The sequence below is a fragment of the Brienomyrus brachyistius genome, chromosome 2 (genome assembly GCF_023856365.1).
Source record: "Brienomyrus brachyistius isolate T26 chromosome 2, BBRACH_0.4, whole genome shotgun sequence".
NCBI lineage: Eukaryota > Metazoa > Chordata > Actinopteri > Osteoglossiformes > Mormyridae > Brienomyrus > Brienomyrus brachyistius.
This window is the reverse complement of record NC_064534.1, coordinates 22,610,378-22,629,217: the sequence shown is the minus strand read 5'-3', so window position 1 is coordinate 22,629,217 and position 18,840 is coordinate 22,610,378. Positions and strand designations below refer to the sequence as shown.

The following is an 18,840-nucleotide window of genomic DNA, read 5'->3' as shown; positions in this document are numbered from 1 at the left end:
CTCCCTCACACTCACCTCTCTTTGACTAACTTTTCCACCTTCAGTGCAGTGACGAACATTTGAGCTTAAGATCATCGCTACATTGTTTGGCAAACGTGTTATTTTTTTCTGTGAAAACTTACCCACTGGCCACTCACAGTCACAGGGTTCTGGCACGTCAGTTAGTTAAACTAGTCCAGACTGGGTGCAGTCACGACTCACAAATATGCAATGTGCTTTCTAAAGAATCCATCCATCCATCCATGTTCCAAACCGCTTATCCTATTGGGTCGTGGGGGGTCCGGAGCCTATCCCAGAAGCAATGGGCACGAGGCAGGGAACAACCCAGGATGGGGGGCCAGCCCATCGCAGGGCACACTCACACACCATTCACTCACACATGCACACCTATGGGCAATTTAGTGACTCCAATTAGCCTCAGCATGTTTTTGGACTGTGGGGGGAAACCGGAGTACCCGGAGGAAACCCCACGACGACATGGGGAGAATATGCAAACTCCACACACATGTGACCCAGACGGAGACTTGAACCTGGGTCTAAGAGGTGTGAGGCAACAGTGCTAACCACTGCACCACCATGCTTTCTAAAGAATTTTTTTTATTATAATTTAAACTAGTGCACTGTATATTTTGCAGGTTTTTAATGTACTGAATTAATCATAAAAGAAATGCAGAACTAGGAAACAGTTTTGACCAAAGGATGTGGCAGTTTGACTGGAAGTACTTGAAATCTCTGAAAATAAAGCCAAAGCTCAAAACGCTGTGGTTTCCTTTACTTGCATCAAGATGGGAAGTAGCAGTGTGAGGTGGTAAAGGGGCTTGGGAGAGAATAAAGCAGGAGTTCTGTCATGCTGAAGAATGATCAGCTTCTGTGTTAGACCACTTCCTGTGTAATTTCTACAAATGAGTCTGTCGTCTGCTCTTCATGCCATGTGAGGACAGAAGAGGCTGGTCGAGGTGAGTGTGTGTCTGCCGTCCAGGCAGGAGAAGCCAGCAGCTGTTTCTCCATATTTACTGGGTGCCAGAAAGGGAAGATGGACCCAGCTTCATCACCGGGGGAGCAGTTACTCCACTACAGTAACCATTTATTCATGATAAACAGGCTTTTCATTTTTTTTTTACTTTACATTCCATTGCTGGTCTCTTATGTTGCCTGAATGCTTTCAATGTTGCACTTGAAAAATGTGTAGCGCTTGCTCCAGTGCCACTTACACTTGGAACTGGTCATTCACTGGAAGCTCAGCCTAGCTGCACTTACGCTTGGAACTGGTCATTCACTGGAAGCTCAGCCTAGCTGCACTTACGCTTGGAACTGGTCATTCACTGGAAGCTCAGCCTAGCTGCACTTACGCTTGGAACTGGTCATTCACTGGAAGCTCAGCCTAGCTGCACTTACGCTTGGAACTGGTCATTCACTGGAAGCTCAGCCTAGCTGCACTTACGCTTGGAACTGGTCATTCACTGGAAGCTCAGCCTAGCTGCACTTACGCTTGGAACTGGTCATTCACTGGAAGCTCAGCCTAGCTGCACTTACGCTTGGAACTGGTCATTCACTGGAAGCTCAGCCTAGCTACACTTACGCTTGGAACTGGTCATTCACTGGAAGCTCAACCTAGCTGCACTTACGCTCAGTCGGCACTTTGACTGCTGTATGCTTGTTCATGCACTGCTTGCCTTGTCGTTTGGAACTAAAGGGGCTGCTAAATGAATAAATGTCGATGTGGCAGGAGGAGGAAGGCCTGGTGCTTTGTATCTGTAGTTTGATGAAGTCTAATACCTTTTGTTATTATAATTATAACTCCTGAGTGCAGGTACATTAGAGAAATTATTTCCTTCAGAATTAGCATGTGGCTTATCAAAGAACCCCAAGACTCTACCTTTGTTCTTTGTGCATCTTACTATTGTATACTCGACATTTCATCAAAAAATGAAGCAGGCGCTCCACAAACAAATTCAGGTAAAGCAGAGTCTCTTTATAGCCAGTGACTGAAAGACGTTTTCATGCTTACAAAACATTTTCAGTGAAATCAGAATCATAAGCCAACAATGATCATTTCTTTTACACCAGGCGCCATTGTCCAGTGGTCCAGAAGTTTTTTTATGAATAGAAAATCTGTGTACAAAGAGCTGAGAGGCCTTCAAAGGGGTTGAGCTAAATTAAAAAAAAAAAAAAAAAAAAACGGAAAAAACCGACCCTTCTTGCCAGCACGTTGCTCTCTCATTCAGAGTCATACACTTTTGGTTCCTCCATGCCATGTCTCAGGGGGTTATCTTAAGCATTGCCCAGTCTGCTTCACTCAGAAACACTGGCACATCTCCCCACGGCCTGCAGTCTCTCCGGACTGCAGCATTAGCAAAGCAGTGACATCGTATTAGCTGTTTTTAGAGCACCACCCAGTTATGTAAAAGTTGAAATTGGTTTCAGCTGCATTCAAGGGAAGCTGGCATTTCTGACTATAAGATTTCTATCTTCTAAATCATGTCTTCACAGCAGGGGTGCCCTGACATGTTAATGTCTTACTGGGGGGGGGGGGGGGGGAGTGGGCTCAGCGTTTCCCCTTCCTCAACAAGTCCTGCGTTCCTCTGCCCCAGACCCTGTCCCTGGTTCAAGCCTTGGAATCATAAAGAGTTAAGGCCGGGCTGCTTGGCCCACCCTGGAATGTGAGTCCTGCTGGACTGGTGCATGACATCAGTGCGGTGCTTTCCAGGCAGTTCATTCTAAAAACAAGCCGCCTTCATCCAGGAAATGGGACACTGAGTCCTCAAATGGCAAAATTTAATCTGCAAAGTGGAAACTTATTTTGGACAGAGAAAGAGGCACACATGGTCATCACTGGTCTGTTGTGAAACTGTAAACACTTCATCTGAGCTGGTGAAGGAGCTGGTCTATGGTGAGGAAGCCACAGTGATCAGTTTTAAATAACCTTCCACTGTATTTCATATCCAAGCCAATGACACGAGGCTTTAGGGATCTTCAGAAGATGCAGTGTTACTAAACATACAAGAAACTTGTTATTCTCTCTGTAGTTACTTTGGTAAAATTCAGTAATTGGCAAAATAATGTTCACACAATAATCCACCGTGATCAGTGGTGCAGTGATTCGGTCAGACAGGATCCAGCAGACAGTGCCGTTCTGTTCAAAATACACACGGCATCTGGACAGCACTACAGATGTTCCATCTGTGGCTCAGGGAGATCTCAGAAGTCATCATCCAACAGTCATCAACAGTCGCCAAAGAGTTTCTCAGGCCATAAAACAGAAGGATAATCTTGGCAGGAGGGGAGGAGCCTTTCCTGTCTCTGTCGCATCACTAAAGCAGAGATTCCCGATCCCACCTGTTTCTGTCGTCTTCTGCTCCAGCCCTAAGCCGTGTCAAACTTCTGCAGGGTCTCTTGTAGCCTGCCAGTAACCTTCTGGAAGAAGGAGATCTGCTGCTGCAGGTAGTGCTGCATCTGATCCTTGAAGTCGCGGACACGGATCTGGTGGAAGTGGTGGATCTCGGCGAGCGTGGCGAAGGAGATGATGTTGCAGCGCTCATTGATTCCCTCCAGGGGTGAGCGGTCCATCTTGCTGTCCTCAATGTGCTTCTGGCTCTCCTTCACCTTGGTCAGAGCTCCTGCGAAGGATATCAGGAGTACAGATTAGTATGGCACCAATATGGTCCTTTAACACCTTTTGTGAGGTTGTGCTAGATTTAAAACCAAATCAAAAGAAACTGGTGCATTTTTCTTAGGGGGAGGTTAGAGAACAAATAAATAAATACATTTAAAAATTCTTCCCTAAATGCAGACAGAGAGCCAACTTTCTCTCTATCTATCTCTGGCTGTCAGCAGCAAGAGGCTGTTAAAAAGGTATTGCTTATTTGTAACAAGTTGTTGAAACTGAAATGAATTAAGCTAAAATGGCCTCAGAGTGTTCGATTATCTGACACATTATCTGGGCTGACAACACAGCTGGAGCTATAAATGGAATTGTACTCCTGCTTTGTTTAATAGCCCTGTGCTACCTATTATTGAGTTCAGGCTCATTGAACAAGTGATTGTGGGAAAATGGAGGAATGGATGGAGCGACAGAGGAACAGAGCAATGAGAGTCATTAGCAATAAATCTGTGGGGTGCACAGAGGCAGTGGAACTCCAGATAACTTTGTACACAGTGCATGACTCACATGACCGGAACCTGAATAATTCAAGCCAGAGCATTTTTTTTTCAACAGCTCACATTTTCCAGGAGAGTTTCGCCATCAGAGCTGCTATGCGAGGGCTGTGCTGAGCCAGGCTGGGCTCCACTAGGGTCATTCACACATCACTCACCCAATGACTCCACATAAATTATCTCATATTGCAAGTCCTTACACACTAGGACAAAAGGCATGCTGTTTGTTTTCGTTGCCATATCGGAGTAGAAGTGTCAAATAAGATTAGAGCATGCTGAGCCGACAAGGTCAGAGTTGGGTAATTCAGGTCCAGATTGTAGAAGTCCAAACCAAGATTTTATTTCAACCAACTAAGTAGAAAGAGTCACAGTCACAGAGTACTCAACTGGTTGGTTGAAAGAAAATCTTGGGACTTTTAGTTTCTAGACCCGTATTACTGAACTCTGGACTAGGCAAAGAGGTATGGACCCTGACAAAGTCCGGTGGTTCCGTGTGAGGCCTGTGCATCTTCTCAGAACCCTAACCCTATGACAAACGCAGACCACATCCCCAGTCACTTGCCCCATACTTTTATGGAATCAACAACTTATGGGTCTCTTGGGATACATGTGAATCTCATCAGAGGTGATGCACGGCTACTGGCAGCATGGATGGCAGTGATTTAAACCCATCTGGTCTCAAGTAGCTTAACAAATATAGCGTTGTGCCGGCAATGCAAAGGCTGTGGGTTCATATCCCAAGATGCACACACAAGTTATCTAGTGTAAGTTGCTTTGAAGTGTCAGATTTATGCTAAATCTATTTTATGTCCTCATAAACATACAAAAGTGATGAAAAACTGATAATAGCACTTGGTTTAGATGCTACTAGAGAAGCAGGATTCAACATACGAATGCAGGAAATTTACAGACCCACATACTAGTCAACGCTGGTTCCCTTTCATTGCTCTAACAGTGCAGGGACTCATCCATAAATACGGGGCTTTGAGCTAATTCAACCTCATACAGTTAATAATCTGATGACGGGGAATTCTGCAATGACCTCGCTAACAGCAGTGCTGCAGTTGCACAGAAGGTAAACTGACCCAGACACACAGACAAAACACAACCAGCAAGTCCAAAATACGAAAACAACATTGGGAGTCAATTTAGATACCAAGGTTTCGTAGCGAAACAATATAACAGAGATCTGTGCCAAAAAAAATAATAATAATAAGTTGGAAGTGCAGCTTAGGAAAACAACCGAAAATGCAAGTTTTCTCTAAGAGTTTACTTATCCACTCCTAAAGTAAATTTATCAAAACGTGAGAAACCACTGATTTCAGTTCAGTGTCTGACTGTGATGAAGTCTGTGTCATCCTGAGAGTCAGCCGTGCTGCATAGTAAGATCTATTCGACCTGCACTCCGAAAGCATAAAAAAGGGACCATTTAGTGTAGTGTAGTGTAATCATTCGGGAGTGTTCTTCGGCGTTAAGGGAACCGAGCGGACCAGAAATACATTTGGCAGACGACGCTAAACAGATTGCTAGTTACATCGAGAGAAAAAAAGGTGTGAGATACCGAGGAAGCTGCAGCGTTACTAACCGCCGGTGAAATGCACGCTGCTTTTAAGGAGCAGCCCAAAACTGTCACGGGTTCATGAGCACAACCTGTCGCTTGTCGTTTCACATTAAACGTGTTGTATTCTGTAAGATCCACCGTTGCATTACGAAACAGCATTTCGTGCAGACTGCGTAACATCGAGACAGGGGGGGCCATCAATGCCAAAGGGTGCCGCCCCCGCTCGCCCTAACATCGGTTCGGTTTGCAGTTCCAAGCGCGCGTCATGCGACGTGCCACAGCTTGTTACCCGGCTGAGGTATACCCCGCTTTAAATACTCCACACATGGGCGTAAATTATGGGGGAATTGGGGGTTGCAACCCCCCCCAGCAATCAAACCCAGCCAATGTACCCCCTGGACCCCCTTAAATGGGTAGAGACCTCAGCTCACCGCCCCCTCCAATGCACAATCCAAAATTACTCTCTTGAGTTCCACATACCCCTGTGTCAACATCCTGAACTAAGAAGAACTGCAGACTACTTTTAAAAAGCTTACTGCTAAACCATACTACTAAAAAGAAATAGTTTCTTATGGGTGATGCGCGTGCCAATGTAATGCCTGGATCGAACCCATAATCCAATAAGGGAACATGAGTGCTGTAACATTAAATGAGGCTTGTCCCATATAAAACTGACAGTATCTCTTAGTAAGCAGTTATAAACACACATATTCCCATCGTAACAGTATGAAATGTTCATTAACTACCAGATAATTGCAACAGCCACTAGTTAGGCTGTCATAAAATAATAACAATAATAATAATAATTTTTATTATAATTTTATTATTATGCAGGCTATCGAGTATGTAGTTACGTAATATGAGAACAGTCACACATGATAAAATACATAGTTATTTTTTTAGTTCACTTTAACTTTAAATTCCCCTGCCTTAGCCAACTTTACTCTCAGCACATTAGGCTGAATGAGCTGCGCCCTCCTAGGGCTATATGAAAAGCAGAGAGGCTACCTTACCTTTCTGAACGTGGATGATGTCTGGATAGTTCGACAGGTGTCCCTGGTAGACGGTTATCAAATCAATTATGGGGTCGAGGTCGTGTTTCGGTTGCTCGGCAAAATAATCTCCGATGGCCTCGTAGGTCTCGGCAGTGTAAGCGATGGCGTGGTTTAAGCCAGCAGAGAAGGGCTGCTGGTCGATTTCAAAAGCCTGGGCAAGGGATTTGAACGACTGTCCTACTCTCAGGTACTCCTTCTTGAAACCCGTCACATGCTTCCTCGCAAATTCATTAATCGCACCGTTGACGTGCAGCAGACTTTCGTCCATCTTTTTCGTAAAAGCCTTGAAGCCCTCAATTTTCCCCTCCACCTCTTGCAGGTCGAGTGGGGCTGTGGGGGTGCTGATCGTTAGGAAGAAACTGGCTCCCACCAGCTCGTCCTTCTCCGCTTTCCTTTTGCCCTGCTTCCAAGCCTTTTCATCGGAGCTGTCACAAGTGAGAAAGTGCTGGAAGACGTCGCATTTGGACAATATGGGGTGACTAGTCATATGGTTCATCCACCATACAAGTCCTTTTCTCCTTTTAGAAATAAAATCCTCTTCAAATCTCCCCGTGGCTTGTTTCTCGGGAATATGAGGGACAGAGATAACTGGGAATTTTTCCACTAACCTGGCATAAAGCCAGTCAAAGTGTTTGTACCTCCTGTAAACTGGGTTCTGCGTGTTGGTAGGTGTAAGCTTGTATGAGATATAACTCTTAATCCCCTTGAATTTTGTTTGCTTGGTTGGATCATCAATAGCGCAGGTAAACGGGTAAGGGTTCTCCTGCCATTCTGGACCGTACTGTCCCATTACGACACAGATCTTGTCCCCATCCTTTACAAAACCCGACGCCTCTCCCAGCACAAACGCTTCCCCACCAGATTTCACAAAGGTTGTGAACCTGTTGAGGTTCCTGCTTACTGTTCCCGATCCCCTGGCTTGCTGGGCATTTGGACCCCGGCCCGCTGAAGTTGATAAACTGTATATTGAGGGTCCATTGCCGTCGCTGTGTCTTCCGACACCGGGAGCGCCTCTGCCGCCTGAACTCTCATCCCAGTCATCATCCCAGTCGTCGTCGTCGCTGGATTGATACTTTTGATGAGATGAGGTGAGATGAGCAGGTGATTTGGGTGCCGTGGTTTTGGCGGACTGATCGACTGGAGTCTGGCTGGTAGATGAAGCTCCGCAGCTTCCCGCTGCGAAACCGCCGTGTGCCACCCCCAGATTGTCGGAACCAGCGCTGGTCTTCAGGATCTTCACATAAGAAGCGGGGAACAGTCCCCGTTCCCCTCTGGCGTTCGTACCTTCAAACCAGCCCTCTATGTCTCGTTCATTGTGTAAAGTCAGGTCTTCGTTTTTCTTCACGGAGATCTCCCCCGGGTTCTCGGAATCGAAGTCGTACAAAGCCTTCGCCCTCAGCGCCATCGTTTGTGGCAACACCTCTCAGGGAGGACCTGTCCGGCCAGCTGAGACAAGCTTCGCAATTCCTTCTGAAGTGATGTTTTCAGCTCTTTCCACAAGACTTCTTCCGGCGTTAGTAGGGCAGCTTCCTTAATTTGCCGTCCTCTGAGTTTGTAGATGAATCCAGACCTCAGCCCAATGCGCATTATACCGCTTCAGTTCCTGCCCCTGTCTCCTCCCGCAACCCACTCTCATGTATGAGAAACCAACAGCGCCGCACATGATCGGCTTGAAACTCAGGGAGGAGGAGCCCGTAGTGGCTGCATGTCAAGCAGCGACGCGAGTCACTGTCGTTGCCCCCTGCTCCCAGTTAGTACGTGCTGCTCCCGTTATGTTACACTCGTCCCAGTTAGTACCTCGTCGGTCACGGCTTTCACGTTTCTGGAAATGTAGCAGCCTTTTTAACCATAAATTCGGCCGGCGAGTGGCTCTGCAGTTAAACACTTTATCAAATAGCAGCAACGACGTAGGAGAGAGTTTTATTTGTTTGTTTGTTTGTTTGTTTGCTTGGGGAGGGGGGCATGAATAAAGCGAAATTAGGACGGAGAGTAGGTTACATGCCCCCCTTTCCCCCGAGTTCCTATGCCCCTGAATGACAGCAGGCCATTTACCGATTAAGAATTGTGTAACCCCTAAAACTTTGAATTGAAATGTAATTATAAAGAAAAGCTATGATTTAAATGATGGTTAGGGAAGCGTGCGTGTGATTGAAAGGTTGTTGGTTCGAATCCCCGACCAGCGGAGTACCGCCCCCATGCACTGCTCTCCGGGCGCTAGACAATAGCTTTTTATTGGTACATATATGTTACATATGGATTAATTGCGGGGTTTGCATGTGTGTGGGTTTTGCACGTCGTGGGGTTTCCTCCGGGTACTCCGGTTTCCCCCCACAGTCCAAAAACATGCAGAGGCTAATTGGAGTTGCTAAATTGCCAGTAGGTGTGCATGTGTGAGTAAATGGTGTGTGAGTGTGCCCTGCGATGGGCTGCCCCACCATCCTGGGTTGTTCCCTGCCTCGTGCCCATTGTTTCTGGGATAGGCTCTGGACCTGGACCCCCCCCGCAGTATAAGCGATTTGGAAAATGGATAGATGGATTAAATGCAGAGGACACATTGCGTTGTTGGGCACTCTGGTGTGTCAACAATCGCGTTCACTTCACCTAATTAGTGAACACTAATTTAAATATTTATTTTGCTTTATTTTGTCTCATAATGCTAAAGTATCTTATAATTGGACTTAACTTTGCGAAAACGTCGTAAACTCAAAACATTTAACTAAAGACGCCCTAAACAAAACTGTTTGAAAGGCGATCTGGCTCTCAATGCGGTGTCCTATTGTGCTATTCATAGACAAGCAATCATATGCCCGGAAAATAAAATGATCCTGAGACTCAGTCATGAAAGTTTATTAAGTGCTACATATAACTCGTTCGCCGTCGCACATTTCCGTTTTTAACTGCTAGTGTGAAACATAAGTGTTCGGCCTACATTACATACACAGCCTTTGTGATTCGGTTACCAGCCAATGTGTAACTACAAGTGTTCATGGAGAACTGGGGCCGCAGCTTTTGGTTTCCACGACCAGGATCCCATCATGACACAGCATGGCTCTCAAGTCTTCTGGCCGAAGGTGCTCGGGAAGCCGGTACTGCCGAGTGAAGCTGCGAGAAACAAAGCCATGCTCGTCCATCCTGCGGCCGTGCTGGCCTTTGACAAGCAGCCAGCCTTCAAACACCTGGATAAGAATGTCCTCGGGGCGGAACTGCGCCACGTCCAGGAGCACTTGAAAGCCGAGATCGGCTCCCTGCCTCTTTTTGCGGAGCGCCGTCCCGTCACATTCACCCAGACCTGGAAAAGCAGGACCGGGAAGGGCGAAAAGGCTGTGGTCCTCTACGCTGTCCCTCGGTTTCACCCCCTCGAAGAGAAGCTGGTTCCGTAGCGGGGTTCCGATCCAGTGATTAATAGTAACGCTTTCCATGGTTTGGGGCCGATGCCTGGTGTGATGAGCTCGCGTAGAGTGATAAGCAGGGCTATAAAAAGATCAGGGTGTGATGGGGGTGGAGAGCTGGTGCTTTTTTTAAAAGTTGTCCAATAAGCTCAGACTGAAATAATCCCCGTATTCCCCTGGCACGATTTAACGTCAGGCAGAGAAAAAAATGAGAACACCAATTGTTTACAATTGCTTTGATATGTAATAAACTTTTTTTGCAATAACATTTCTGACTTTTTGACAGATAGTTTCATTGCATAAGAAAGTGTTTCATATTGAACGTTATATCGCTAAACCATACAACTAACCAACAAAGGCCAGCATACGTAACACTTTAGGTCCTCAGTAATCGCTTAATGCCGTTTCCTTACATTTTTACTTAATTCAGTAAATATTTTTCTCGGTGGTGTTCGGGTTAAGATATTTGGACCGACCACAAGAGGTCGGTATACACAACGTTTAGATCCTCACTGCAGTTACTATTTCAAGACGTGTACATAAAACAAACCAAATTAAAGTGAAATACCTATCCTGACTCAAGCACCACGTAAATGAAAGACGGGGAAAACAGGATGACGCCAGGCCGGTAGCCTGTCACTGTACATATTCCCCAGTGACACACAGTTTTTAGGAAATTTTTTTTATTACATAAAATATACATTACCTTGTCCTCCAGCCCCCTCCCTCCCTGATTACACACAACACATAAATAACTAAAACAACATTTTTCTTTCCTTACACACAGAGAGCACATAAAAATGCTGGAGCAGACAGTGCCATCCAAACAAAACCAAACTGCTTCTCAGTTGGATCATGTACTGTACATGTGGACAGCATGCAGATGCTGAGAAAATCATATCACCACACGGGGGCAGCATGGAGATCACAGAGCGTCCGGTGACCTGAACTGAAGCTGAACCTGATCGCCCAGGGCCTCATTCTCCCTGTAGATGTAGAGAGACTCTCTGCCCTCAGGGAGTTTCTCCGCTAGCAGGTCCCTGAGGGAGGTCACACAAGGGTCGTGCTCACGCAGGGCTGAGGGATACCGCCGGACGGACCTCTCGATACGCACGGAGCGCCGTACCGGGGTGAAGAATCGCAGCTCTTGACCATCCAAATGCATGGGCTCCTGCTGCTGACACTTTTGGGCTCTGGGGACACAAAAATACAACACAGCTGAAGAAATGAAGAGATGTTCCTCTGAAACGCGACCCATCATGGCCGAGCCGTCAGCTACAAACCCTGGGGTGGCTGTGATCTTGTACTTCACCACAGAGGAGCCCCCTTTGGCCCCCCGAATAAGGACACTGGTGGCTCGAGGTGTGACAGGGACGGCGCCTGACTTCTCCTGGGCCCCGTCCTGCAGATCTGTCTGTTCTCCAGTTTCTGCTTCTAGAGCTGAGAGAAGGAATAACTGTGTAAGAATTTCCATTATGATGCTTAAAATGTTCCCCTAAAGTTTTTCCAAATAGGCAGCTAACAAATTACAGCACAGCGGGGTGTAAGAGAACAAAACTGCCAAGTGACTCACTCTGAGCTTCTTTTTTCTTAAGTATCTCGTATATCATGGTGCGTAGCTCATCCACGGGCTGCATGCAGAGAGAGACGGGTCAGTGCAGTTTTACCAGCCCACGATCGGGGCACCCTTGACCCGCGGTGACCCCGGACGGGCCTGGCGCCTGTACCTCCAGCACCACGCGCACAGCCTCCTCGAACAGCGGCAGCACCTCCAGGTTCCCCTCCCGCTCAAGGATCCGTGCCTGGCACATCCAGTACTTGGCGAACTTGTGAGCCATTGGCAGTCGAGAGAGCAGCTCGGTCACACGCTCCGTGGGACAGCCCTGGGGAGACACACAGCACACGTGCAGAGAGAGGAGCCGCCGGGCAGGACAGGGCTACAGCTTCATCTCCGCCAGCAGCCCTGGTTACCTCCTCCAGCAGCTGCATGCAGTCTGTCAGCGAGCTGTCGATGCTGGAGACAAGGCGGTGGACCTCATCCTCCTTCTCCATGGTGGGCCAGTAGCAGGGAGGGTCGACCTCCTTCTTCCTGCAAGGTCTCATGGGCATGGGGGGGCGCTTATAAGAGATGCCCTTTGCCTCTCGCCACTCCTGAAGCTTTTGCCTGCAGCAGGCAGAGGAGAAGTGAGAGAATGTGATGGAATGTACCACCTCATAATGGGGGGGAGGGGCTAAAAGACAGTCATATACCAGAAAATTAACTGAAATTACAAGGTTTACACCAAACACATGAAGATGACAAGGCAACTCACAGTCTCTCCTCCTGTGCCGTGGTCAGCTTTCTCCGGCCCTGCCCTGGGGCAGAGGTGACAGGCACTCGATCCACTCTGCTCGCTGCCAGGGTCCCGTTTCTAGCCCCATCGACATGTGGGGGAACAACCCTGCAGCCTACCTTCCTGTCCAGCCCAGCCACTGCCTGCTGCACCACTCTGTGCAGAGCTGAGGCTTCAGAGCGTGGCTCGGCCGGGCCGGACTGCCGTCCCCTTGCCAGTGGCGTGATTCTGGCCCTGGAACCTGTTTTGGCACCTGGACCTGATTCGGCTGGCTGCCGGACTCGCGGCAGAGCGGGTTTAGGTAAAGCCTTTCTGTCATTAAAAGGTCTCAACCTTGTCATGTCTAAAGCAAGGTCAGGTTTGCTTAGTTTGGAGCCAGGGACAGTAGGGGCCATAACTGTGGTGTTTGGCTGTCCAACTGCAGTATTTTGGGTCCTTCTATCCAGGGGGCCCGCGCTCTGGCGCCCCGCTGGCTGCCGGGCCGCGCTCTGGCGCCCCGCTGGCTGCCGGGCCGCGCTCTGGCGCCCCGCTGGCTGCCGGGCCGCGCTCTGGAGCCCCGCTGGCTGCCGGGCCGCGCTCTGGAGCCCCGCTGGCTGCCGGGCCGCGCTCTGGAGCCCCGCTGGCTGCCGGGCCGCGCTCTGGAGCCCCGCTGGCTGCCGGGCCGCGCTCTGGAGCCCCGCTGGCTGCCGGGCCGCGCTCTGGAGCCCCGCTGGCTGCCGGGCCGCGCTCTGGAGCCCCGCTGGCTGCCGGGCCGCGCTCTGGCGCCCCGCTGGCTGCCGGGTCGCGCTCTGGAGCCCCGCTGGCTGCCGGGTGTCTCTAGCAGGACAGCTGATGTCAGGATTGGCGGTGGAGTTGCTAGCAGTCTTGGGGTGGGACGCAGTGGGACTTCTGACTGTGTGAGGATGAGTGGTTAGCTGATCGGCTGCACTATGCCGTGAGCAACGTGCTGTTGCGCATGTCCTGGTACTGGAGGCAGCGTAGGATGACCCAGCAGCCTGAAGCGAAGTCCTGCCGGTTCCCCCAGCAGGCCGGGCTGAGGTCACAACTGGCTTCGGTCTGGGAGGGTCAGATTGGTTCTCCTTTCCCCTGATAGACTGGAATGTACAAAGAGTAGAAAATGCCTTTAAGAGGTACAACAGACATGGACAACATACCTGACAATGTACCCAACAGCACACAAGGTGTTGTGGAAATACTGAGGAATGTAAGCAATGTGTATATTCCAAATGGAAATGTTCATCCCATCTCAGACAGCCAAAGACATTCATAGGCTGTCAAAAAAAGGCATTTCCAAAGTACTCACAGTGGGAGGCTTCACAAAAGTGTCAGTGAGCTTTTTAGAGTTAGTGGAGCTCTGCTGAAGGTATGATCTGAAGAGACACACAAATGATAAATAGGTCAGCTACAGGCATATGTGGGAAACTGTCAGCCCCACGCAATGGACAACCCAAGAAGGGAAATTATTGTTAATTTACCTGGGATCAGGAGCATTCTGCCTGCCCTTTCTGGCGAGATACTCCATCAGCTTCTGCTTGCGCGCTTCTGGAAAAACAAGATCAGAGCTGCTTATACAGTCAACACAAGAAATACCGGCACCCCCTCAAGAGAGTGAGTAAAAACATTCAGAATACTACTTATAATTTTATTTAAATATGGTAAAACTGCTGACTATTCATGTAATAAAAACCTTTGCTGGAATAATAGTTTATCCTGTCAAAAATGTATGTGGCAAAATTACTGGCATTGTCTATGAGCTTTTCCTGTTTCACTGAGATATAAATGAGGCAACAAGCAGATACAATCCTTTTTTTATCCATCAACTTAAGTAAAACCAAGAACTCTCAATTCGAATGAGGAAAAGAAACTGTTGTTACTGAGCTGCATAGATTGGGGAACGGCTACAAAAAAATCTGAAATGCAGGGAACTGTTGAAAATTTGCCAAGAGAGGCAAAGTGGAGCTCAAAGATCATAGTCTTCACAACTGCTAAGTTTACTTTAACCTTGCTAAAATATTCTTACTCTGTTATGGGGGGGGGGGAGACAAAAAACAACTTTGCAATATTATTTTTTATTACTTTTATAGATTATCTATTCTTTACCTTTGCTGCTTTTACGTGTAGTCATAATCATTTTCATCCTTGCCATTTAAATCACTCGAAGATGGGTTTGCTAGAAATGTATAAACTCCTTTTTTGATTTTTTTTTAAATACCCCAATATTTATTATAAGTAAATCACATCACTAGGACAGCACACCATATCCTATATTCAACAGAATACTTCAATTTCTTGTCATTTTCATAACCAAATAAAGTCCCACTTCAAAGTACCGAAGTACCCCGGCTGGTTTGGAACTTTCGGTACTGGTACTCGACCAATGGGAAACAGTCGAATCAATGGAAAAGCGAAAGTACCGAACCAAAAGTATCAACTTGGTGCGGTGGAAAAGCACCTCCAGACACAAATCTCAGCATCTGAAGCAACTTTGTAGATAAAGTTGGACTTGTGTGTTGTCATTAGATGAGATTTGGCATCATGTTTGGTGAAAAAGGATCTGCATACAACAGTAAGACATGGTGGCAGCTCTGAGATGTTTTGCTGCCAGTGGTCCATGGGCTCTCGTTAAGCTGATCATTCCAAAAACAGCATTGAGAACTTTTTCATTCCAGCCCACAATGCTTCAACCTGACATATTCATTATCTGCCTAGAAAGGACCACCCACGCCTGATTAAGGCAGGGCTGGTGTGAAACGAGGGAGACAGGAACAGGATTGAGAACCACCATGTTAAGGTCAGTGGCATAATGCATTCCATTCAATGCCAGAAGATTTTAGCCCAAAATCTGCTTGCCTCTGCGAGAAGGCTGAACCTGAGTCAGGTCATCCAACAAGAACATCACCTGAAGCACACATCAAAATCAACAGACCTGAACCCAGCTAAAAATCGATGGTGAGTCTATTGCCAGTTGTAAAATCCAATAATCTCAATGAGTTGGAAGTGTTCTGCATGAAAGAATGGTCCAAGTGTTCTCCAATCCAGCTGGACACTATAAAAGGAGACTGAGTGCTGTCATTAAAGCCAGGTGACGCTCCACCCAATACCGAAATTTGGGGTGCCAATATTTTTGGAATCTGTATTTTTATTAAAATAATTACAACCAAAGGAAAACCACTTTGTTCCAAAGATCTGTTTGAAAATATAACCATGTAGCTTTCCTATTCGTTTAAGCCGAAATTATCACTCACTGCATGTGTGACTCTATATAATTAATTTCAGCCAACTTTCATGAAGGGTGCCAATAACCCTTTTGCGCGCACACACACACACACACACACACACACACACACACACACACACACACACACACACACACACACACACACACACACACTTTATATATATTTATATGAGAGCAATGTGTTAAACACCTAATCATTACCGTACTAAAATGAAAAAAAAATTAAAGTTCGAATTACACTTCTGAAGCTGTAGTTAGAAGCTTAGTTCCGGGTAAATACATCAGTGATTGTGGAAAATGCAGTCTAAGAAGGGTATAGTCACTGTGTAAGAAAGAAATGTAATAAGCTTTAATACCTAATAAGGAATAATTTAGCTCTACAATCACATATAATGTGAAGTTGTCTGAAAATGTAGTTTGAAACGTAACTGTTGTGTGGGTCTATGGTCATAAGTACAGTATGATTGTACATTAGATCAACCAAATCGGCAACTCTCAGCCTGCAAAGTATTGTATTAGCACAGGGGTGGCTACTTTTATCCAGAAAGGGCCATTAGACATGCAGCTTCCGCCCGAGTAGTACCATATGCAGTTAGTGTGTATTGCTCGGTAAAGGATGTTGTGTACCCAGTGGTCATTGTGCGATATGCTACACTTCGGCACATATAGTAAAAAAAATAGAGAAATAATACGAAAAACATTAATAAAACAATAAAACCCAAAAATAATAAATCATTATCCCTTGTATGTGTACATGTGTGTATTTGTGGCCCTATGCAGACCATTGGGTGTTGTGCAGTTCCTTCATCGCATACATAACTTCAGAGGAACAATAGTCGCCTTAGAAAAGAGTGCAGCACTTTGATGAGGTACTCCATCACTCACAGGTGTCAGTGCCATAATGGGAGAGCAGAATGACACTACAGCGGTCAGATATGAATCCATGCCTTTGTACTCGGGAAATGACGTCTGTGATGTTTGGACATTACACGCATCTGTCTATTCCAGCCAGCCACTAACATTCTGTAAGCGACAACGTCGGATCAGGAATTTGTAAGTGTTCGTAGTGTGACTGAAACAGAATGAACTGAAATCAACGTAATTACAGATGGAGCGTCTTTCCCAAAATGCAGTGTCATAGCTAAAAGTTCTTCTGTTTACCACTCCAAGAAGCGTCCCATTTTGCCGCTATTGCTATTTCTGAGTTTTTCCATATTATTGGTATGTGACTGACACACATTGATGATATGATTATATATTTATATATTACAGAGTTTTTGTACACAACAGGCTGTGAAAGTTAGACCAGTGATATGATAAAGTTAATGTTAGTTTTTGCGCACGACTCGCCGTGAGTCAGACCAATCATCGCTAGAACCATTGTAGTTCGAACTACGGTAACTAACGTGGTTCAAACTACGGTGGTGCCACGGTTTTGGTAAACAGTCGTACTTCGGATGCTGGTTAGTTTGAACTACCACAGCACTATGCATGGTTAATGCTAACTTTCGTCGCTGCTTGGGAAACGCACCCCCTCGACTTATTAATTCAGTCAGTCGAGTTAAGAAACGCTTACGCCATAACTGGCAGCTTTCTGTGCGAGTTATAATACTCACACTTATAATATATATCTATATAAATATAATAGCAACATCATTACGACCATCACAACAAAGCAGGTCAGCAGCGCGTCACCAATGTACAGGCTGAAATACCTCGTCCAGAAAGCTTAGTGGGAGCCTCATCTTTTTCCATCCTGCTCTTTACTGAGCGGCAGCGACAGATGAAGGTAAAAGGTTTGCACTGAAACAAGTCCGACTGTCAGTCCACTATTCAAGCGTGAATTGGAAGACAAGCTAAACTATGCTAACGCGCTACAGAAATCGTTTACAACCAAATAACGCTCCCTACCGCTTATTGGCTGTTTATGACGTTTAAACTAGCCAATAAGAGGCCAGCTGCCGAGGGAACGCTCTTGGTTGGACCGCCTCTCATCGTTTTCATTGGTTATACGCCATTACGTGACAACACCAGGAAACACATTTTGCCGGGGTCTTCCCCCGGGGTTATATGTATTAAAACCGTCCGTTGCCATGTTCGGGACGTCTTTAACTTGCACACCTTGTAGTTTCTCTAGGCCGATGCTTTTTCTCGCCTCTAGGTCTCCAGTAGAGTTGCCACCTGTCCGTTGTATTACGGGATCGTCTCGTACTGAAAATAAAATGCCGTGCTTTGAACCGATTTGTACCGCATCGCTCGATGGACTGAAAACTGGTTAACAGACAGGAAACAGCGGGTAGTTATTAAAGGGTCACAGTGGACCTGCGTCCATAGTGGGCTACCGCAGGATTCAATTTTAGGACCACTATTGTTAATTTACTTTAATAATATTGACACCAATACATACAGTCAACTGGTTACATCTTTAGATGACACCAAGATGAGTGGCGTGGCAGATACTGAACTAGCAACAAAGGGGTTACAACGGGATCTTGATTTAATTAGCGACTGGGCTGATACCTGGCAGATGAAATTTTGTGTAGATAAATGTAAGGTAATCCATGCAGGGAGCAGAAATATAAAGTATAGATATTTTATGGGTTCCACTGAAATAAAGGTAGCTGATAATGAGAAAGACCTTAGTGTGTATGTTTATGCTTCCATGTCCCACTTTCACCAGTGTGGGGAAACAAAAAAAGGCCAACAGGATGTTGGGTTACATCTCTAGGTGTGTGGAGTTTAAGACAAGGGAGGTAATGCTGTGATTATATAATTCATTGATAAGACCTAACCTAGAATATTATGTGCAGGTTTGGTCACTATACCTTAAAAAGGACATTACTGCCTTAGAAAAGGTTCAACGTAGAGCTACAAGAATGATTCCTGGTCTTAGAGGAATGTCGTATGAGGAGAGGTTAGCTGAGCTGAATCTGTTCAACCTTATGCAAAGGAGATTAAAGGGGGTCATGATCCAGGTATATAAGATTCTAACAGGTCTGGTTGCTGTTCAGCCACATAGTTCCTTCAATATTAGTTTAAATACTAGAATTCATGGCCATAAGTGGAAATTAGTGGGGGAACATTTTAAAATGGACAAACAGTGTTTCTT

The 18,840-nt window shown here is 46.4% G+C and overlaps 3 protein-coding genes across 4 annotated transcripts; all 3 read right to left on the bottom strand.

Annotated features, from left to right (window-relative positions):
• Nucleotides 1–1,951: 1,951 nt before the first annotated feature.
• On the bottom strand, nt 1,952–8,426 carry LOC125726400 (sorting nexin-18-like). The gene is made up of 2 exons (XM_049002737.1): nt 6,730–8,426; nt 1,952–3,617 (listed from the first exon to the last, which is right to left on the bottom strand). The coding sequence occupies exons 1-2, from the start codon at nt 8,174–8,176 to the stop codon at nt 3,364–3,366; spliced, it is 1,701 nt and encodes a 566-aa protein (XP_048858694.1). The 5' UTR covers nt 8,177–8,426; the 3' UTR covers nt 1,952–3,363.
• A 1,176-nt stretch (nt 8,427–9,602) lies between these two features.
• hspb3 (heat shock protein, alpha-crystallin-related, b3) lies at nt 9,603–10,331 on the bottom strand. The gene has a single exon (XM_048986119.1). The coding sequence runs from the start codon at nt 10,188–10,190 to the stop codon at nt 9,756–9,758; it is 435 nt and encodes a 144-aa protein (XP_048842076.1). The 5' UTR covers nt 10,191–10,331; the 3' UTR covers nt 9,603–9,755.
• Nucleotides 10,332–10,893: 562 nt separating this feature from the next.
• Nucleotides 10,894–17,633, bottom strand: ckap2l (cytoskeleton associated protein 2-like). 2 transcript variants are annotated; one of them, XM_048986072.1, is made up of 9 exons: nt 17,447–17,633; nt 13,969–14,032; nt 13,797–13,863; nt 12,473–13,587; nt 12,132–12,324; nt 11,888–12,043; nt 11,734–11,791; nt 11,444–11,600; nt 10,894–11,353 (listed from the first exon to the last, which is right to left on the bottom strand). In XM_048986072.1, exons 1-9 carry the CDS (start codon nt 17,484–17,486, stop codon nt 11,086–11,088), a joined length of 2,118 nt encoding a protein of 705 aa, XP_048842029.1. In that variant the 5' UTR covers nt 17,487–17,633; the 3' UTR covers nt 10,894–11,085. The 2 variants fall into 2 exon arrangements, with proteins under 2 accessions (XP_048842029.1, XP_048842019.1); XM_048986062.1 differs by having other exon boundaries at nt 10,895–11,353; nt 13,969–14,035.
• Between the last annotated feature and the right edge of the window lie 1,207 nt (nt 17,634–18,840).

Excerpts from the sequence above, each read along its gene's own strand:
- LOC125726400 (XM_049002737.1), bottom strand. The coding sequence starts at position 8,176 with ATGGCGCTGAGGGCGAAGGCTTTGTACGACTTCGATTCCGAGAACCCG. Across the intron at positions 3,618-6,729 it reads CATCATCCACGTTCAGAAAG|GAGCTCTGACCAAGGTGAAG; the intron begins GTAAGGTAGCCT and ends TATCCTTCGCAG.
- hspb3 (XM_048986119.1), bottom strand. The coding sequence starts at position 10,190 with ATGGAAAGCGTTACTATTAATCACTGGATCGGAACCCCGCTACGGAAC.
- ckap2l (XM_048986062.1), bottom strand. The coding sequence starts at position 17,486 with ATGGAAAAAGATGAGGCTCCCACTAAGCTTTCTGGACGAG. Across the intron at positions 14,036-17,446 it reads CACTAAGCTTTCTGGACGAG|AAGCGCGCAAGCAGAAGCTG; the intron begins GTATTTCAGCCT and ends TTGTTTTTCCAG. Across the intron at positions 13,588-13,796 it reads CTTTTGTGAAGCCTCCCACT|TCTATCAGGGGAAAGGAGAA; the intron begins GTGAGTACTTTG and ends TGTACATTCCAG.